Consider the following 18,253-nt stretch of genomic DNA (forward strand, 5'->3'; position numbering starts at 1 on the left):
GAGAATAAAGAAAAACGAACGACTACCTTTTTTTTTTTTTTTTTTCTTTAATTAAAAACTTTTTTTTTTTTTAATTAAAAAAATTTTTTTTCTTTTTTTTTTTGGTGGGCGTTGTTTTGTTTTGGCGGGTGCTTTTTGGAAGTCTTAAAGGGGCAGGGCGGGTCACTTAATCCAGAGGTAGGGAATCCGGGATCTCTGGGCACCCTAACCCCTGGGCTGCAGGGAGCAGGGAGGCCCCTTACGGAGATAAATAGCCTCCCAGCAGCTCCCCCTCCAACGCGACTCCACCATTTTGGAGTAGCTGCCCGAGCCAGGCCACGCCCACAGCAACAGCAGAGATTAACTCCATAGCAGGCGGGCAGGAAGCAGAAGCCCTGTCTGCGCGCAGCTACCCAGCACAAGCCACTAGAGGGCGCTGTTCTCCCAGGAGAGGAGGGCCACAAACCAACAAGAAAGGAAGTCCTTCCAGCCGTCACTCGTCCCAGTTCTGCAGACTATTCCTATCACCATGAAAAGGCAAAGCTACAGGCAGACAAAGATCACAGAGACAACACCAGAGAAGGAGACAGACCTAACCAGTCTCCCTGAAAAAGAATTCAAAATAAGAATCATAAACATGCTGACAGAGATGCAGAGAAATACGCAAGAGAAATGGGATGAAGTCCGGAAGGAGATCACAGATGCCAGAAAGGAGATCGCAGAAATGAAACAAACTCTGGAAGGGTTTATAAGCAGAATGGATAGGATGCAAGAGGCCATTGATGGAATTGAAACCAGAGAACAGGAACGCATAGAAGCTGACATAGAGAGAGACAAAAGGATCTCCAGGAATGAAACAATATTAAGAGAACTGTGTGACCAATCCAAAAGGAACAATATCCGTATTATAGGGGTCCCAGAAGAAGAAGAGAGAGGAAAAGAGATGGAAAGTATCTTAGAAGAAATAATTGCTGAAAACTTCCCCACACTGGGGGAGGAAGTAATCAAACAGACCACGGAAATACACAGAACCCCCAACAGAAAGGATCCAAGAAGGGCAACACCAAGACACATAATAATTAAAATGGCAAAGATCAAGGACAAGGAAAGAGTGTTAAAGGCAGCTAGAGAGAAAAAGGTCACCTATAAAGGGAAACCCATCAGGCTAATGTCAGATTTCTCAACAGAAACCCTACAGGCCAGAAGAGAATGGCATGATATATTTAATACAATGAAACAGAAGGGCCTTGAACCAAGGATACTGTATCCAGCACGACTATCATTCAAATATGACGGTGGGATTAAACAATTCCCAGACAAACAAAAGCTGAGGGAATTTGCTTTCCACAAACCACCTCTACAGAACATCTTACAGGGACTGCTCTAGATGGGAGCACTCCTAGAAAGAGCACAGCACAAAACACCCAACATATGAAGAATCGAGGAGGAGGAACAAGAAGGGAGAGAAGAAAAGAATCTCCAGACAGTGTATATAACAGCTCAATAAGCGAGCTAAGTTAGGCAGTAAGATACTAAAGAGGCTAACCTTGAATCTTTGGTAACCACGAATTTAAAGCCTGCAATGGCAATAAGTACATATCTTTCAATAGTCACCCTAAATGTTAATGGGTTGAATGCACCAATCAAAAGACACAGAGTAACAGAATGGATAAAAAAGCAAGACCCATCTATATGCTGCTTACAAGAAACTCACCTCAAACCCAAAGACATGTACAGACTAAAAGTCAAGGGATGGAAAAACATATTTCAAGCAAACAACAGTGAGAAGAAAGCAGGGGTTGCAGTACTAATATCAGACAAAATAGACTTCAAAACAAAGAAAGTAACAAGAGATAAAGAAGGACACTACATAATGATAAAGGGCTCAGTCAAACAAGAGGATATTAACCATTCTAAATATATATGCACCCAACACAGGAGCACCAGCATATGTGAAACAAATACTAACAGAACTAAAGGGGGATATAGACTGCAATGCATTCATTCTAGGAGACTTCAACACACCACTCACCCCAAAGGATAGATCCACTGGGCAGAAAATAAGTAAGGACACGGAAGCACTGAACAACACAGTAGAGCAGATGGACCTAATAGACATCTATAGAACTCTACATCCAAAAGCAGCGGGATATACATTCTTCTCAAGTGCACATGGAACATTCTCCAGAATAGACCACATACTAGGCCACAAAAAGAGCCTCAGAAAATTCCAAAAGATTGAAATCCTACCAACCAACTTTTCAGACCACAAAGGCATAAAACTAGAAATAAACTGTACAAAGAAAGCAAAGAGGCTCACAAACACATGGAGGCTTAACAACACGCTCCTAAATAATCAATGGATCAATGACCAAATCAAAATGGAGATCCAGCAATATATGGAAACAAATGACAACAACAACACTAAGCCCCAACTTCTGTGGGACACAGCAAAAGCAGTCTTAAGAGGAAAGTATATAGCTAGCAATCCAAGCATATTTAAAAAAGGAAGAGCAATCCCAAATGAATAGTCTAATGTCACAATTATCGAAATTGGAAAAAGAAGAACAGATGAGGCCTAAGGTCAGCAGAAGGAGGGACATAATAAAGATCAGAGAAGAAATAAATAAAATTGAGAAGAATAAAACAATAGCGAAAATCAATGAAACCAAGAGCTGGTTCTTCGAGAAAATAAACAAAATAGATAAGCCTCTAGCCAGACTTATTAAGAAGAAAAGAGAGTCAACACAAATCAACAGTATCAGAAACGAGAAAGGAAAAATCATGACGGACCCCACGGAAATGCAAAGAATTATTGGAGAATACTATGAAAACCTATATGCTAACAAGCTGGGAAACCTAGGAGAAATGGACAACTTCCTAGAAAAATATAACCTTCCAAGATTGACCCAGGAAGAAACAGAAAATCTAAACAGACCAATTACCAGCAACGAAATTGAAGCGGTAATCAAAAAACTACCAAAGAACAAAACCCCCGGGCCAGATGGATTTACCTCGGAATTTTATCAGACACACAGGGAAGACATAATACCCATTCTCCTTAGAGTTTTCCAAAAAATAGAGGAGGAGGGGATACTCCCAAACTCATTCTATGAAGCTAACATCACCCTAATACCAAAACCAGGCAAAGACCCCACCAAAAAATAAAACTACAGACCAATATCCCTGATGAACGTAGATGCAAAAATACTCAACAAAATATTAGCAAACCGAATTCAAAATTACATCAAAAGGATCATACACCATGACCAAGTGGGATTCATCCCAAGGATGCAAGGATGGTACAACATTCGAAAGTCCATCAACATCATCCACCACATCAACAAAAAGAAAGACAAAAACCACATGATCATCTCCATAGATGCTGAAAAAGCATTTGACAAAGTTCAACATCCATTCATGTTAAAAACTCTCAGCAAAATGGGAATAGAGGGCAAGTACCTCAACATAATTAAGGCCATCTATGATAAACCCACAGCCAACATTATATTGAACAGCGAGAAGCTGAAAGCATTTCCGCTGAGATCGGGAACTAGACAGGGATGCCCACTCTCCCCACTGTTATTTAACATAGTACTGGAGGTCCTAGCCACGGCAATCAGACAAAATAAAGAAATACAAGGAATCCAGATTGGTAAAGAAGAAGTTAAACTGTCACTATTTGCAGATGACATGATACTGTACATAAAAAACCCTAAGGACTCCACCCCAAAACTACTAGAACTGATATCGGAATACAGCAAAGTTGCAGGATACAAAATCAACACACAGAAATCTGTGGCTTTCCTATATACTAACAATGAACCAACAGAAAGAGAAACCAGGAAAACAACTCCATTCACAATTGCATCAAAAAAAATATAATACCTAGGAATAAACCTAAGCAAGGAAGTGAAAGACTTATACTCTGAAAACTACAAGTCACTCTTAAGAGAAATTAAAGGGGACACTAACAGATGGAAACTCATCCCATGCTCGTGGCTAGGAATAATTAATATCGTTAAAATGGCCATCCTGCCCAAAGCAATATACAGATTTGATGCAATCCCTATGAAACTACCAACAACATTCTTCAATGAACTGGAACAAATAATTCAAAAATTCATATGGAAACACCAAAGACCCCGAATAGCCAAAGCAATCCTGAGAAAGAAGAATAAAGTAGGGGGGATCTCACTCCCCAACTTCAAGCTCTACTATAAAGCCATAGTAATCAAGACAATTTGGTACTGGCACAAGAGCAGAGCCACAGACCAATGGAACAGACTAGAGAATCCAGACATTAACCCAGACATATATGGTCAATTAATATTTGATAAAGGAGCCATGGTCATACAATAGGGAAATGACAGTCTCTTCAACAGGTGGTGCTGGCAAAACTGGACAGCTACATGTAGGAGAATGAAACTGGACCATTGTCTAACCCCATATACAAAAGTAAACTCAAAATGGATCAAAGACCTGAATGTAAGCCATGAAACCATTAAACTCTTGGAAGAAAACATAGGCAAAAACCTCTTAGACATAAACATGAGTGACCTCTTCTTGAACATATCTCCCCGGGCAAGGAAAACAACAGCAAAAATGAGTAAGTGGGACTATATTAAGCTGAAAAGCTTCTGTACAGCAAAAGACACCATCAATAGAACAAGAAGGATCCCTACAGTATGGGAGAATATATTTGAAAATGACACATCCGATAAAGGCTTGACGTCCAGAATATATAAGGAGCTCACACGCCTCAACAAACAAAAAACAAATAACCCAATTAAAAAATGGGCAGAGGAACTGAACAGACAGTTCTCCAAAAAAGAAATACAGATGGCCAACAGACACATGAAAAAATGCTCCACATCGCTAATTATCAGAGAAATGCAAATTAAAACTACAATGAGGTATCACCTCACACCAGTAAGGATGGCTGCCATCCAAAAGACAAACAACAACAAATGTTGGCGAGGCTGTGGAGAAAGGGGAACCCTCCTACACTGCTGGTGGGAATGTAAGTTAGTTCAACCATTGTGGAAAGCAGTATGGAGGTACATCAAAATGCTCAAAACAGACTTACCATTTGACCCAGGAATTGCACTCCTAGGAATTTACCCTAAGAATGCAGCAATCAAGTTTGAGAAAGACAGATGCACCCCTATGTTTATTGCAGCACTATTTACAATAGCCAAGAATTGGAAGCAACCTAAATGTCCATCAATAGATGAATGGATAAAGAAGATGTGGTACATATACACAATGGAATACTACTCAGCCATAAGAAAAGGGCAAATCCAATCATTTGCAGCAACATGGATGGAGCTGGAGGGTATTATGCTCAGTGAAACAAGCCAAGCAGAGAAAGAGAAATACCAAATGATTTCACTTATCTGTGGAATATAAGAACAAAGGAAAAACTGAAGGAACAAAACAGCAGCAGAATCACAGAACTCAAGAATGGACTAACAGGTACCAAAGGGAAAGGGACTGGGGAGGATGGGTGGGTAGGGAGGGGTAAGGGGGGGAGAAGTAGGGGGGTATTAAGATTAACATGCATGGGGGGGTAGGAGAAAAGGGAGGGCTGTACAACACAGAGAAGGCAAGTAGTGATTCTACAACATTTTGCTATGCTGATGGACAGTGACTGTAAAGGGGTTTATAGGGGAGACCTGGTATAGGGGAGAGCCTAGTAAACATAATATTCGTCATGTAAGTGTAGATTAGTAATACCAAAAAAAAAAAAAAAAAGGGCAGTTCCCGTGTGGTAACCTCCAACGAGTTCTACACAAGGGTATAAAGGGCATATAAAAGTGTAGGCAAAGGGTCTGTTTGTGTTTATACAGAGGATCAAAGCCTAATTGGGCTACCCCGAAAATGAACTAAGATACGATATGAAAAAGAACTTCCAACATCTGCACTCTCTGGAAGACTCATGCCAGAAGATGATCATCAAAAAACCCCAACAAAGATCCACGCACTGCTACAGCTGTAGATGCACTCATCCCACCAGTTCCTGGACTTGCCATGGGAATGAGGAAGGAGATATCTAAGCTGGCCTGTGCATACAGTAAAACAACAAATTTGACTGGATCTATACTGTTGGAACTCAACCAAGAATTTGGAGAAGTGCAAATTGTAGCGGTCCAAAGTCTTACAACTACAGACTATTTACTGTTAAAAGAACATATGGCATGTGAACAGTCCCCAGGAATGGGTTGTTTTAATTTGTCTGATTTCTCTCAGACTGTTCAAGTTCAGTTGGACAATATCCACCATATCATAGATAAGTTTTCACAAATGCCTAAGGTGCCTAACTGGTTTTCTTGGTTTCACTGGAGATGGCTGGTAATTACAGATATGCTTTGGTTATGTAACTATACTCCTATTATGTTAATGTGTGTGCACAATTTAAGTAGTAGCTTAAAACCTATATATGCTGAAGTTACTCTACAAGAAGATATGTCAAAGAAATAATCAATCTTCCCATGTTTTCTTCCGCCTGCTACTTCTATAGCTTTTCTTCTTCCTTCCTAATTACAACCCTTAAATAGAATTCGTGCCTCATATCAAATTTACCGAGTATCATAATTCTTCCAAGTGGTAAAGATACCTCAAGACAAATGCTGGGCATAGAAGCCACAGGGCATAAATATGCAAAGAAGTAAAAAGCTAACCTTTTCAAACAATAAGGCTTCCCTCTCACTTACCAACTTTACATCTCCCTGTATGGCCCCGGAAGATGACTGGTTAGCCAGACGGGTAAGATTCCTCAAGGGAGGAACAACCTAAGACAGGCACAGTCGCAGGGGGGCCATCAGGTGAGAAATTGGGGATCAACAGAGGTGAGGCTTAGAACCTCACCCCCCCCGTTCTGAGAGAAATCTTCTGCATACGTGGATGTTTTATTGCCCTGGTCTAGCTTGGATTAACACATAGTCTACAGGCACACACCTGATCATCTACATTTGCTCTCTTACAACACTAAACTATGTTTTCTACCTTTATCTTGTATCTACCTACCACTTCAGCATTTTATTAAAAATAATAATAATAAAGAGAGAAATGTGGTATCCACATATAAATCAAGTATAAAAACCAAATGAGTATTCATATTTGAACTGACTGTTTAGAGTTCATAATGCATGAGCAAAACCGAAAGTTTCTGTGATGACTGCCCTTGTACTGTTCACTATGTAACTTATTCATTATGTAAGAATTTGTTCTACATGTAAGAACTTGTTTGTTATGCCTCAGAAGATTGGAGACTGACGAAAATTAGGCTTGGGTTGGATTAATGATTGTGCATTGAGCATTGACTCCCCTATACAGAATTTTATTGTCGTTAACAACCATTTGATCAATAAATATGAGAGATGCCCTCACAAAAAAAAAAAAAAAAAAAAAAGGACAGACTTCCAATGGTAAAATAAATAAGTAACCGGGATGTAATGTATAGCATAAGGAATATAGTCAAGATATTGTAACAGCTTGGTAGGGTGATAGCTGGAACCTAGAATTATGTATATAAATGTTCTACCACTGTGTTGTACACTTGAAACTCATGTAATGTAATACTGTGCGTCAACTACCCTTCAATAAAAAATTATTATTTAAAAAAAAAAAAAAAAAAAAAAGAAGCAAGCCTCTCAATCCACAGTACTTTAAAGCCAAAGGAATGACTGTCCTTCCAAATGCTGAGGTTTCCCTCACCTTTGTATCACCCCACCTGGTCAACAGCCCTGGGTTGAAGAAAAAAGCAAAGAGCAAGAGAGAAGGGGAAATGAGTGAGTGGCTTTTGTGGGCAGAGGTCAGTAATTGCTTCAGGTGCCACAGACCATCTAAACCTGACTTATTTTTAAGTTGAATTGTTTGTGACCTTGAACATGGATGCAAGTTTTCCAGTAGAGACAGAAATTAATGGTTTTAAAGGGGCTGGGGTAGAAGGAGGGGACTGGCCACCAACACCAGGACTTTGAGGGAACTTTCCAGGGTGAAGTAAACGCCATTTCATGTCTGTGATGCGGTAACAAGACTGTATACACTTGTCACAGCTCATCAAACTGTACTCTTAGATGAGGTAAATTTTACTATAGTTAAAGCACATCTGAATAAACAAACTTTAAAATATATAAACACATTTTCAACTCTCAAAGCCCCCCAGGAAAACAAAATCATCAAACCTAAAGCCCCATACTGTTCCACAGGCACCCTAAAAACCAGCCATACTCACTGTACTTTTTACAGAAAGGTCACCTAAAGAAACTCAGGGCCCACCCCCAGCCCACACCTCCTCCCCAGCAACACAAGGGGCTCAGTATGGAGACTAGACAGGTATACATACTGTGAAAAATCTTTCTTTTATTACTGTCTCTTGTGGCAAAATAACATTTTATACAAGTAAGTCACCTAGTTCATTACTTTGGACACAAAGACAATACAAACTGGAATGAGGATCTTAGCTGAAGGGGAAAGAGGAGGACAGATCAGGTCATTGATGTGTCTTATATTCTGTGAAAAATAGATTTACAGAGGAAAAAAATAGACTTTCACAACTTCAATGACTTTACACGATCCTTTGTAACACAGGGTAAATCCACCTCCACCAGATCCTTCTTGTGGCTACAATGTTCCAGAACACGGAATGTGAGTAACATGACGATTGGGTGATGGGGCTCCAAGTGGGTACAGCAGCCCCTCTGCAACAGGACTCCTAGTGCCCTGGCACGGAGCCCGTGCTGCCAGTTTTAGGCCTGTCCCCACTCCCCAGATTCCCCATACCTCACTGACATCATGGCGACAACGGCCACCCAAAGAAAGTGACTTTTTGGATTTAAAAAAAATGTACCCTGGGAGCCTACCAGGGGTGGCAGGACACACTAAGGCAAGACTCACCCAATTCATACATTAGACACAGCCTATTTAGTCCGTTCCAGAAATGAGTTCTCTTTCCAACTGAAAAGAGAAGTTGACAACTCTTGGGTCTCTGACATTTCAAGAATCACCAGTCTACGGTTAGCCCCCATCCCCACACCACTGCCCCTATTTGAGAACTAGACGGCCCAAGGAGACTGCTGTCTTTAGGAAATCCTGCCTGCCCCTGGAAACTATCTAAGCATGGGAGCTTAGGGCTAACACATAAGGAGAGGACAGTCTCCTTTAGCCTGGAACTACTTGTAGTTACTTCCTCTGTTTACCATTTAGAACACAGAATGAAATAATCAGCATCTTCTTTGGAAAAGCTAGAAGGGCATCTTATCTTAGCCCAAAGGCTCCACAGGAAAAGAGGTGCACTCCCAGGAGATCCCAAGGCAGACGGACAGGAGCAAGACAAGAGAGGAAGGGGTGCAGGCAGCAGGCTCTGTGCCACCAGCAGGGCCCGTCAGGCTGCTGGAATGTGCCCGCTCCAGAGCTGCCTCTCACTCTGTCTCCCCGTGCAGGTAGTTTCTTCCCCACTGCTGTATCACCCACAGGATCACTGCTGTCAGGGAGAAGACAAGTAGTGACTCTATAGCATCTTACTACACTGATGGACAGGGACTGTAATGGGGTATGTGGTGGGGGCTTGATAATGGGGGGAATCTAGTGACCACAATGTTGCTCATGTAATTGTATATTAACGATACCAAAAAACAAACAAAAAAAAAGATCACTGCTGTCAGTATAGTCCAGATTCCTCAATCACATGACCTCCTGATTCAACTTCTGATTGATTCCACTACATTCAAAAGATGACTTCCAATTCTCTCCCCAATTCAGGCACAAAAGCTTGTATCTAAAACTCACCCTGGTTAACACCCTGGTATGGCAATGCTTCTCAAGATTTCCTGAGTAGCTAGACATAAGAATTTGGAGTTGCAGGTACAAAAAATGTCTGGAGAACACCAGACCTTCAGGAGCAGGAAATGGCAAATCCCTGTCCCACTGGGTTCAGACTGAGCAGCTGGCCTCAACCTGGTCTCCAGTGACACCAAAAGCAAGCTGATGAGGACGAGGACACAGCACTATTCAAGCCAGAATGCCTGCCTCCTCTGCCCGTGGTCCTCCTCCTAGCAGAAGCTAACACTACAGAGAAAAAGATGGCCCATTAGTCTACAAGACACAGGCTGCACTGCGACGCACTACCCAGACCCACTTATTGAGCAGCTCTGGGCAGCTCTAGAAACCACCTCCTAGGTAAGTACCAAAAAGTAGAAACTCTACCAATGGGCTTCTGAGACCTGGTTGTTCTGAAGCTCAATAGGAATGCACAGGTATGTTAGGGGAGCCACAGTACCTAGCAGAGGGAGGCAGTGCTGACGTCTGTCCGCAGCTGAGGAGGGAATGAGAGTGATGCAGCTTTCCCCAGCAGCACATGAGACGCAGCCACACGTAAGGCACCTGGATTTGTGCTGACTCCAGTTCTGAGATTCACTCTGTCTGGCGATGAGAACCCATTCCACAGGGTACACAGTCTCTTCCCTCACTCGGTGGCTGGATCCAGTGGCAGCACACAGGGGCTAACCCAAGGTTTTCTCAGTGAGAAAGCTGCCAGCATCTGAAACAGCCCTGATCCTGGCCTGGCACAAAGTAACGGGCTAAGGTTCAAGGCCACTCACGCTCTAGAATCCAATCAGGGGGCAACCCTGGTCAGTGGATACCCTGGGGCTTCTGTGGCAGCGTGCTGGCCCCACATGACCTTTCTCTCAAGCATCTTGGGCACAGGGACTGTTACCACATCCCTGGGGTCTTCCTGCTGCTACCTGTCTATCAGTGCTAAATCCTGGCCACTGCAACAATCTTATCAGAGGATCACAGCATTCAGGCTGAACATTATAGCGGCCTACACAGTCAGAAAACCGCAGGGAGCTGAGGAGGCAAGATCTATCTTATAAGTGCCTAAGGGCAAAAGTAGCCCACAGGATGTGCAAGGAAGGTATTCCGAGAACACATCTCTCTGATAGGCCACATCAGCCTATTTCACCCTTTCCAAACACCCAAAATTCCAATTAGGAGTCTGAAGGATCAGAATATGCATTACTTAACTCTGACCTGCCAGGATGGTTCCAGAAACTACTTCAGTATAAAAGCAGACAGGAAAATCCTCCTAAATAAGAAATCCAGAGCGTTCTCCAGCAAATCCCCATCAAAAGCCAACCCTCCAGGCTATGCTCTGTAGCCAAAACCAGCACTCTTTTAAGTAGCTGCTGGTTTGTAACTATACTCAGGCCCAACATGAGCCAGATTAGCCCCAGGAGCCTGATTAACACTAGCAGAAGTCTAACCACACACAACACGCACTGGGAACACCACTGACACTTATAAAACCTCCCAAAAAGAAGCCTAGAAATAAAAAACAAAATACAGTGAGGCCTGTTCTGGCCTCAAAAGATACTACTGTTCCCAAGAACAAACCCAACACGTTCTACTTGAAGAGGTACTCAAATGTTAGGAGCCAGAAGCAGGGCAAGTGCATCTTTCTTCCAAAATGAGAACAGGAAGGCACTGCCAGGCTGCACCTTGGTGTATCCCCAGAGAAAAAGATGATCCCAGACGTCAGACAGATAAGCAGGCCTCTCTATAACATGGATCTCTCCATTTGAAGGCCTCATCCATCCCTAGCACCCTGACTCTTGGCACCTCTCCTCCCTTCCACCCCCTTTTAAGTATCTTTCCAATTGGTTTAGGACTATGCACAGGCTGAGGTCAGACAGTGCTGATGGCAACAACAGAAGTGAGAGGTGCTGCCCAGAAGAGGCCCACCTTTCAGCTTCCCGCCACACCCAGGACCCTACCTTAAGAGCTGCTAACCTACAAGCCGGCTGACCAGAGCCTTCTCACCCTGGCACAGCTGTGCCCGGAGAGACCCAGGCTCATTAGGACAAGCAGGAGGCAGCTATAAGCCCATGAAAATAAATGTTCTTTTTCATCTGGATTTCAATCTCTCACTTTACTATAGTACCGCTGCTGCAACCTAAGGGACAGGGGAAAAAAGGGAAGAAAAATACTGGGAAGAAAACATAGCACTGCTTGGCACTCTCTTGGAGCACAGAAAACTGCCACCCCAGTCTTGGCTTCCTGGGAGTGTGTTGATAAACTGCAGCTTCAAGCACCCCCATGTGCCAGGAACTTGGGCCACAGCAAAGCGCCTCCCTGTCCACTCCTGCAGCGGTTACTGGCCTCCGTTATAGGCATAATCAGCCTTGTTGTGCATTATCAGCTTGTTGTCAACAAAGTAGAAGCTGTCAGAACGAGTCTCATAAGGATTTTCAATCATCAGACGAACTGCAAATCAGGAAAGGGAAAAAGCAAAGACTGTGTGTGAGTCTGCCCCATGGGCCAGGTCGGAAAAAACTCAGTATCCCCTGTAACATTCATAAGCCAGCCCTTCCAGAAAATGTGAGTATACTCTCTTAGACTAATGAGGCCAGAAGAGAGCCAGCCCTCGAAAGCTGGGGAGAACTGGAGACCAGAGGCTCCCAAACGAACATGACACCCACTTCAGCACAAGGGTGCAATCAACTCTGACATGGCCTCCGCGGTCAAATCCAGCCCGGGTTCTCAGAGCCCCAGGGAGATGTGCTTATTCTTCTGCCACCACAGACTACAGCAGCTTATTTACTTGGTGCTTCTGTTCTGATCCTGTGTAGACATTCTGGTCCAAATTCAGAAAGCTGTTCCTGACTGTGCCCACTTCCCACGGGCACCCCACCAACCAAAGGACTCCTAGGCATGCAAGAGTGCTGGGGGACAGAGACAGCTCAGAGTATTAACTCACAAACAAATGAGCCAGCAGAAGTCTATTTCTTGGGATCCAGTCTGAAACATTAGACAGGTTCAATAGGAAATGAGAAGCCCAAGGTCAAATGACTAGATATGCATCACTTCACTACTTCCTACACTGCAAAATGAGGGTGTTGGACCAGACGGATTTCAAGGTGTGTTCCTTCTAGCCGTAAGACTCTGGAATGCTGTAAAAGTCACTGGATACATACTGACATCCTCGGAAAGCTGGGGAAACTCATAGATATGTTCACAAGTGTTCCTACTGCTGGTGATGCAGAAGCCGAAATCAAAGTCGAAGTTTTTCAGCAAGCGTTCCCGGAAATAGTGCCGTTCGATCATCCGGAAGTTTGACACAGGTTTGTCTCCCACTGTGAACTCCACTCTGTAAAATAAAGCTCTGTGAGCCCTACTTTGCCTCGTTCCTCCTCTAAAGCCAACCCAAACCAAACCAAGAACATCCTTTGTACACAAGCAGAACATTCTCCCCTCAATAAACACTGGTACTCACGTAGCCCCAACTGTCCGGAGGCGCAGAAATGCTGGTGTGAACTGATAACGGACGAAACGTCCTGCACTGACATCCACATCCCCACCTTCCTCCTCCTCCTCCTCCTCCTCCTCTTGGTCTGAAAGAACACACAGAATCTCGAGTGCACCTGCTCAGCACCACCAGTCCCAATGGCACAACCGATTAACCGTACTGACACCAGAGCAGGATGGCCAGTATTTACTGTGCACAACAACCCTATTACTGTGCTCTCCATGTTATCCGTGTTGGTCCTGATCTCCGTCCTGATCTCCATTTCACAGATCCGGAAGCTCAAGCTCAGAGAGGTTAGTAACATGTTCCCCATGTCTTTTTTAGCATCAAATGTCTCTGCCTGTAACAAGCCCAAGAGCAACTGGGCAACCAGCTGAGTGGGGGTTCAGAGCCAGAGTCTAGAGGCTCTAGAGACCGGCTCCAACAATGTGATTCAAAGAGAAATAGACCAAATTTTCTTAGGGATTTGAACTAATCAGAACAAGTGCTGCAGGAAGGTACTGATTTAGTATGAATCAAGACCCTTCAAGGTAAAGACTGAAGAGACTGAAAATCAAGGTATTTTTTCTGGACCTGCAGCTGACCTTGAAAGAGTTCAGTTTTGTTCTGAGAAGACTACTCTGAGCCCAGCCGAATCCAAATCCACACACCTAAAGCAGCCCTAGGGCCCTCGAGACCCCTAAGTAGTGGGACTTGTGTGTTAGGGATACACCCACGACAACCAGGAAGCCAGCTGGCCCCGACCTTCTCGATGCAAACGAACTACCCACAGACTTGAGCCAGTGAGTGCCTTGGTCAGTGCCAGATTGTGATGACATACAGAATCTGGGCCAGGGGCAGAGATCAGGGCTCTAGCGTTGGCTGTGCAATTAGGCTAAGCTGAGACTTTCTCAGGACAGTCTTTCAACTTATCTGGGATACTAATACCTGTCTTACCAAATTTACAGGCTCCTTCTGAGCAGCAAATCAGATGAGAAAAGTTTTGCAGAGAGTTATTAATACTGACCACTGTTGGTTCTCTGAAGGGTTGGTTATCTGTGCTGGTGTTTTAATAACCAACTCCAGGGGGTGCTAAATCTGCAGTGATGTGCTCCCAGACTGGTGTGTGATTCCCCAGCCAGAAATGAGTCACCCCGAACTGCATCACAAGAACTGGAAGCATCTATTCAAGGCTAATTTAAGGAATCCCAAGTGGATGAGAGTTCATGTGCCTGAACTTTCTATTCACCTAGAAAATGGTGGAGATTAAAATCCAAACTAAGATTTACAGGGAAATATGAAGCACTGTTTAAAGAAAACAGAGTGAAAAGACAGACGAAACTGCTTCAAGGCCTGGACTAGAACCCTCAGTATCACCCTTCCAGTGTCCCCAGGACCCAAGGCTCAGGTGAGCTTTCTTCATAACAGTTTAATTTCACAGATTCCTTTCCTAAGTGGAGGCAATACGGCAAGATGAAAGAGCACAGAATCTTAGAAGTCACCTGAAGTTCTGAGCCTCAGTCTCCTCATTGGTTTACAGAGGTGTGAGGATTACATGAGTTGATGTAAACAGAAAGATGTGTGGGACACAGTGACCAACACGGAATGGACACTCAACAAACATCCACCTCCTAACAGCTCCAAACCAGCACGCCTGGCAGGCAAGGCTTCAGAAGGAGGCATGGAAGGGGGACACGTGAGAGTCCGTGACACAGGATGCAGTGGCACACAGAAATTCGACCTTCAAAGACCTTTTGCTCTGTCAAGTGTCCCCTACAACACTGAGGCCTACCTGAAATACGAGGTTTGGCAATCTCAAAAAGCACTGTCCCTGTCTCCAAGTCTCGAATTTTGAAGCGAGTGAAATCAATACTGTAGACGTTGTCTTCCGGTTTACATAAATAATCTGAAAGTGAGAGAGAGACCAATGCCATTAAATAATCCTCCAAAACATTTACTTACTTCTTAAGTTTTGGAGCAAACTCAGTTTTTTTCTTACACAAATCACTTAAAATATACTCCAAAACTTCCTCTTATGTTATAAGCAACAGTTATATGGAGACAATGAAGGGATCCAAGAAAGCAGAAAAAGAGCATGGACTTGGTTTGGATGAGAGATTATCAACACTTAGAAACAGGGATATAGTAACAGGGGATTTCTTTGGGAACACCTCAAATATGGCCTACAGATCTTTCATGATCAACTTGATATCACAACGGGACAGAATTTTCTTTGAATTCCATTTAAAAACATTTATGCTGACCTAATGTCTAATAAAGTGCTTGTTTGCCAACTGTATCACAGAGAATACCAAACGTTTTCTGTGAAGGGCCACATCATAAATAATTTAGGCTTTGAGACCACATAGTCTGTCACTACTCAATTGTCACTGCCACCCAAAAGCAGCCACAGACAACACTCAAAAGAATGAGTGTGGCTGTATTCCAATGAAACTCTTTACAGATACTGAAATACAATTTTATACAACCAGGTGTCACAAGATTTTTTTTCCCAACCACTTGAAAATGTAAAAACCATTCTTAGCTTGTGGGCTATACAAAATCAGGCTGTGAGCCATATCGTACACAGGCGGTGGGATAGATTTGCTGGTGAGGGCATTTAGGTCAAAAGTCAAGTACAGCCTATGACAAGCTGAGCTGCTAATCAAAACAGTAATGATTTCATTGCCTTCTCCTGTGGTGACTCCTGACAGCATCTTCTCCATAACTCATTCTGGAACTTTTATTCTCTGCTTGTTGTTGGCAGTTTCATGTTTTACAAGCTGTCTGTCCAGAGGATGACAAACATGAGAGCACCGATTATTCTGTAGCTCCCAAAAAGGCTGAGACTGGCTGCACCTTTAGAGGCTCCTCAATAAATATTAAGGAGAATGACAAAATCCCAAGTCACAAGCTCTGACCTGTGGCTTTCTCCAGTAAGCTGCTGAGGTGGGTGTGAGATGCCACACCAACTCTGAGCTCCTACACAGGACCTGAGTGCCCACCAAGAGTGCTGCTTAGGACCAGCCATTAGGATGGCCTGATTCACCCTTGAGATCAGCAGAAAGCTTGAAGTTAGAACAGTCCGTCCGATGATGAGCATTTCTGTACCTTCAGACCCGAAATGAAAACTGGAGCGGAACAGCAGCAGCTTTTTTCACAATGTTTTGATGAAACTGAATAGCCAGGCCTTCTAAAGATATGCTCAGGCATGCAAAGGACAGACCCAACCCAAACAGTGATGGAAAATGGGGACGTCAGAATAACCAGAATCAAATTAAAACTATTTCAGGAGGTGGGAATTCCCTTTCCTACAGGATGGACCAAGACCCACTCGCCCACCAATTAATGAAGCTACCCCCGGCTCCCTGAGGCACACCTGAGCAGCTCCAGGCTGACAGAATAAAGCGGTTCGGCAGAGCACTACCGCAGTCTTAGGTCTATCAAGGGAGTGCCACTTTATTAGACATTAGGCCAGGATAAATGTGTTTAAATGTAATTCTAACCCACCTGCTGCAGGGTTAGAAGTCTGGAGGGCAGAAGGGATGGGCAGGGCAAGCAGGGCCTAACCAGGTGACTGCAAACTCCTGTGGGGGTCTGTGGCGAATAAGCAGCAAGAGAAAGGGCATCAAGCCAGGGCTTTGGCTTGGAAGAGAACACGGAAAGGGAGGAGACACAGGACTGGGGTGGGCAATGTATTTCTTCCCACCTTCCTTGTATCAACGAAAAGGTGTAGGATAGTTGCATTTTATGGAAGAAATGCATTCCTGAAACCCTGGCATATTTTGAATTCACTAGAACAGGTGTCAAAAGCAGGATTCACATTTCGGATTCTGCACATAAACTGAAACTTCATTAATATATATTTGTATGTGGCACATTTTAAATTTGCGTGACATGCCACGGCAATGTTTGAAAAGCCTCTCTGCACACAAAGGGGTAATCCTCAGGACCGAAAGGGGTAGGGGGCCACGGCAGGCTGGGGAGCAGGAAGGGGCTGCCAGGAGCCGGAGCGGAGGGAAACGCAGGGAAAGCAGGTACCGGTCTGCGCTGGCAAAGGGCTGCAGAGCTGGGGTAGACAGGTTGGGGGGGCCTGGCTGAGCAGGGACTTGGCCGACAGCTGGGGGGTTTCGAGGATGAGGGGGCAGCAGGCCCACTTACCAGGGTCAGGAGGATCCGGAAAGCTAAGAGGGGCTTCCTACCAAACAGATCCCGCTGAGGAGGGCGGCCCGGCCCGGGGGCCCAGCCGGGGCCGGGACCAGGGGAATGCAGCCCAACTCCGGGAGAACCCCTTCCCACCCAGGGCGAGGTGTGGGTGGGGGGCGGAGCCCCGGCCCGAGCGGCCCCAGGAGCCTGGGTGGACACCACGCGGGGCGAGCGGCCGGCGCCGCCCGGGGCTGCCCGGGGAGCCGCAGAAGGGCGCGGCGCGAAGGGAGAGCGCGGCTCCGCGGGCACTCACTCTCGGTGGCCCGGCTGAGGCGCAGGACGTGCTCGGGCCGGATGGTGTCCAGAGCCAGCAGCTCCTGCTCCGTGACCGCTGCCCCGATGCCGTCGTCGGCCGCCTGCCGCCGCGCCTTGAGCCGGTTCAGGACACCGCCGCCCTTCTTCTTCTTCTCCTCCTTGCCAGCCAGGATCCCCCCGGGCCCAGCCGCCGAGCCCGCGGCCGCAGCCCTCGGGTTGGACCCGCTCATGGCTCCGCCGCCAAGATGGCCGCCGCCTCCACAGCGCGGTTACTATGGAGAGCGGGGGCGGGGCCGGGCGGCACCTGGGGGGGCGGGACCTGGGGGCGGTGTCCGGCTGGCCTTCGCCTGCCTGGTCCGGCCAGGTGGTGGTGAGCCCTAGGGTGGCTGGGGCCTTAGCACCCCCGATCCTCTATCAGGCTCCCAAGGTCACCTCAAATGTTTTAAAAGTATTTCGTACAGTCAAGTGACTTTCTGTCATATAAATTGTGGACAAAGCATCTTGAGAAAATGATTTCTAATC

At 45.0% G+C, this 18,253-nt stretch overlaps 1 protein-coding gene across 1 annotated transcript; it reads right to left on the reverse strand.

Annotated features, from left to right (window-relative positions):
* Nucleotides 1-8,326: 8,326 nt before the first annotated feature.
* On the reverse strand, nt 8,327-18,000 carry UNC119B (unc-119 lipid binding chaperone B). The gene is made up of 5 exons (XM_036929396.2): nt 17,730-18,000; nt 15,063-15,176; nt 13,259-13,376; nt 12,960-13,132; nt 8,327-12,249 (listed from the first exon to the last, which is right to left on the reverse strand). The coding sequence occupies exons 1-5, from the start codon at nt 17,959-17,961 to the stop codon at nt 12,137-12,139; spliced, it is 750 nt and encodes a 249-aa protein (XP_036785291.2). The 5' UTR covers nt 17,962-18,000; the 3' UTR covers nt 8,327-12,136.
* Nucleotides 18,001-18,253: the final 253 nt, after the last annotated feature.

The sequence above is a fragment of the Manis pentadactyla genome, chromosome 14, assembly GCF_030020395.1.
Source record: "Manis pentadactyla isolate mManPen7 chromosome 14, mManPen7.hap1, whole genome shotgun sequence".
NCBI classification, from domain to species: Eukaryota; Metazoa; Chordata; class Mammalia; order Pholidota; family Manidae; genus Manis; species Manis pentadactyla.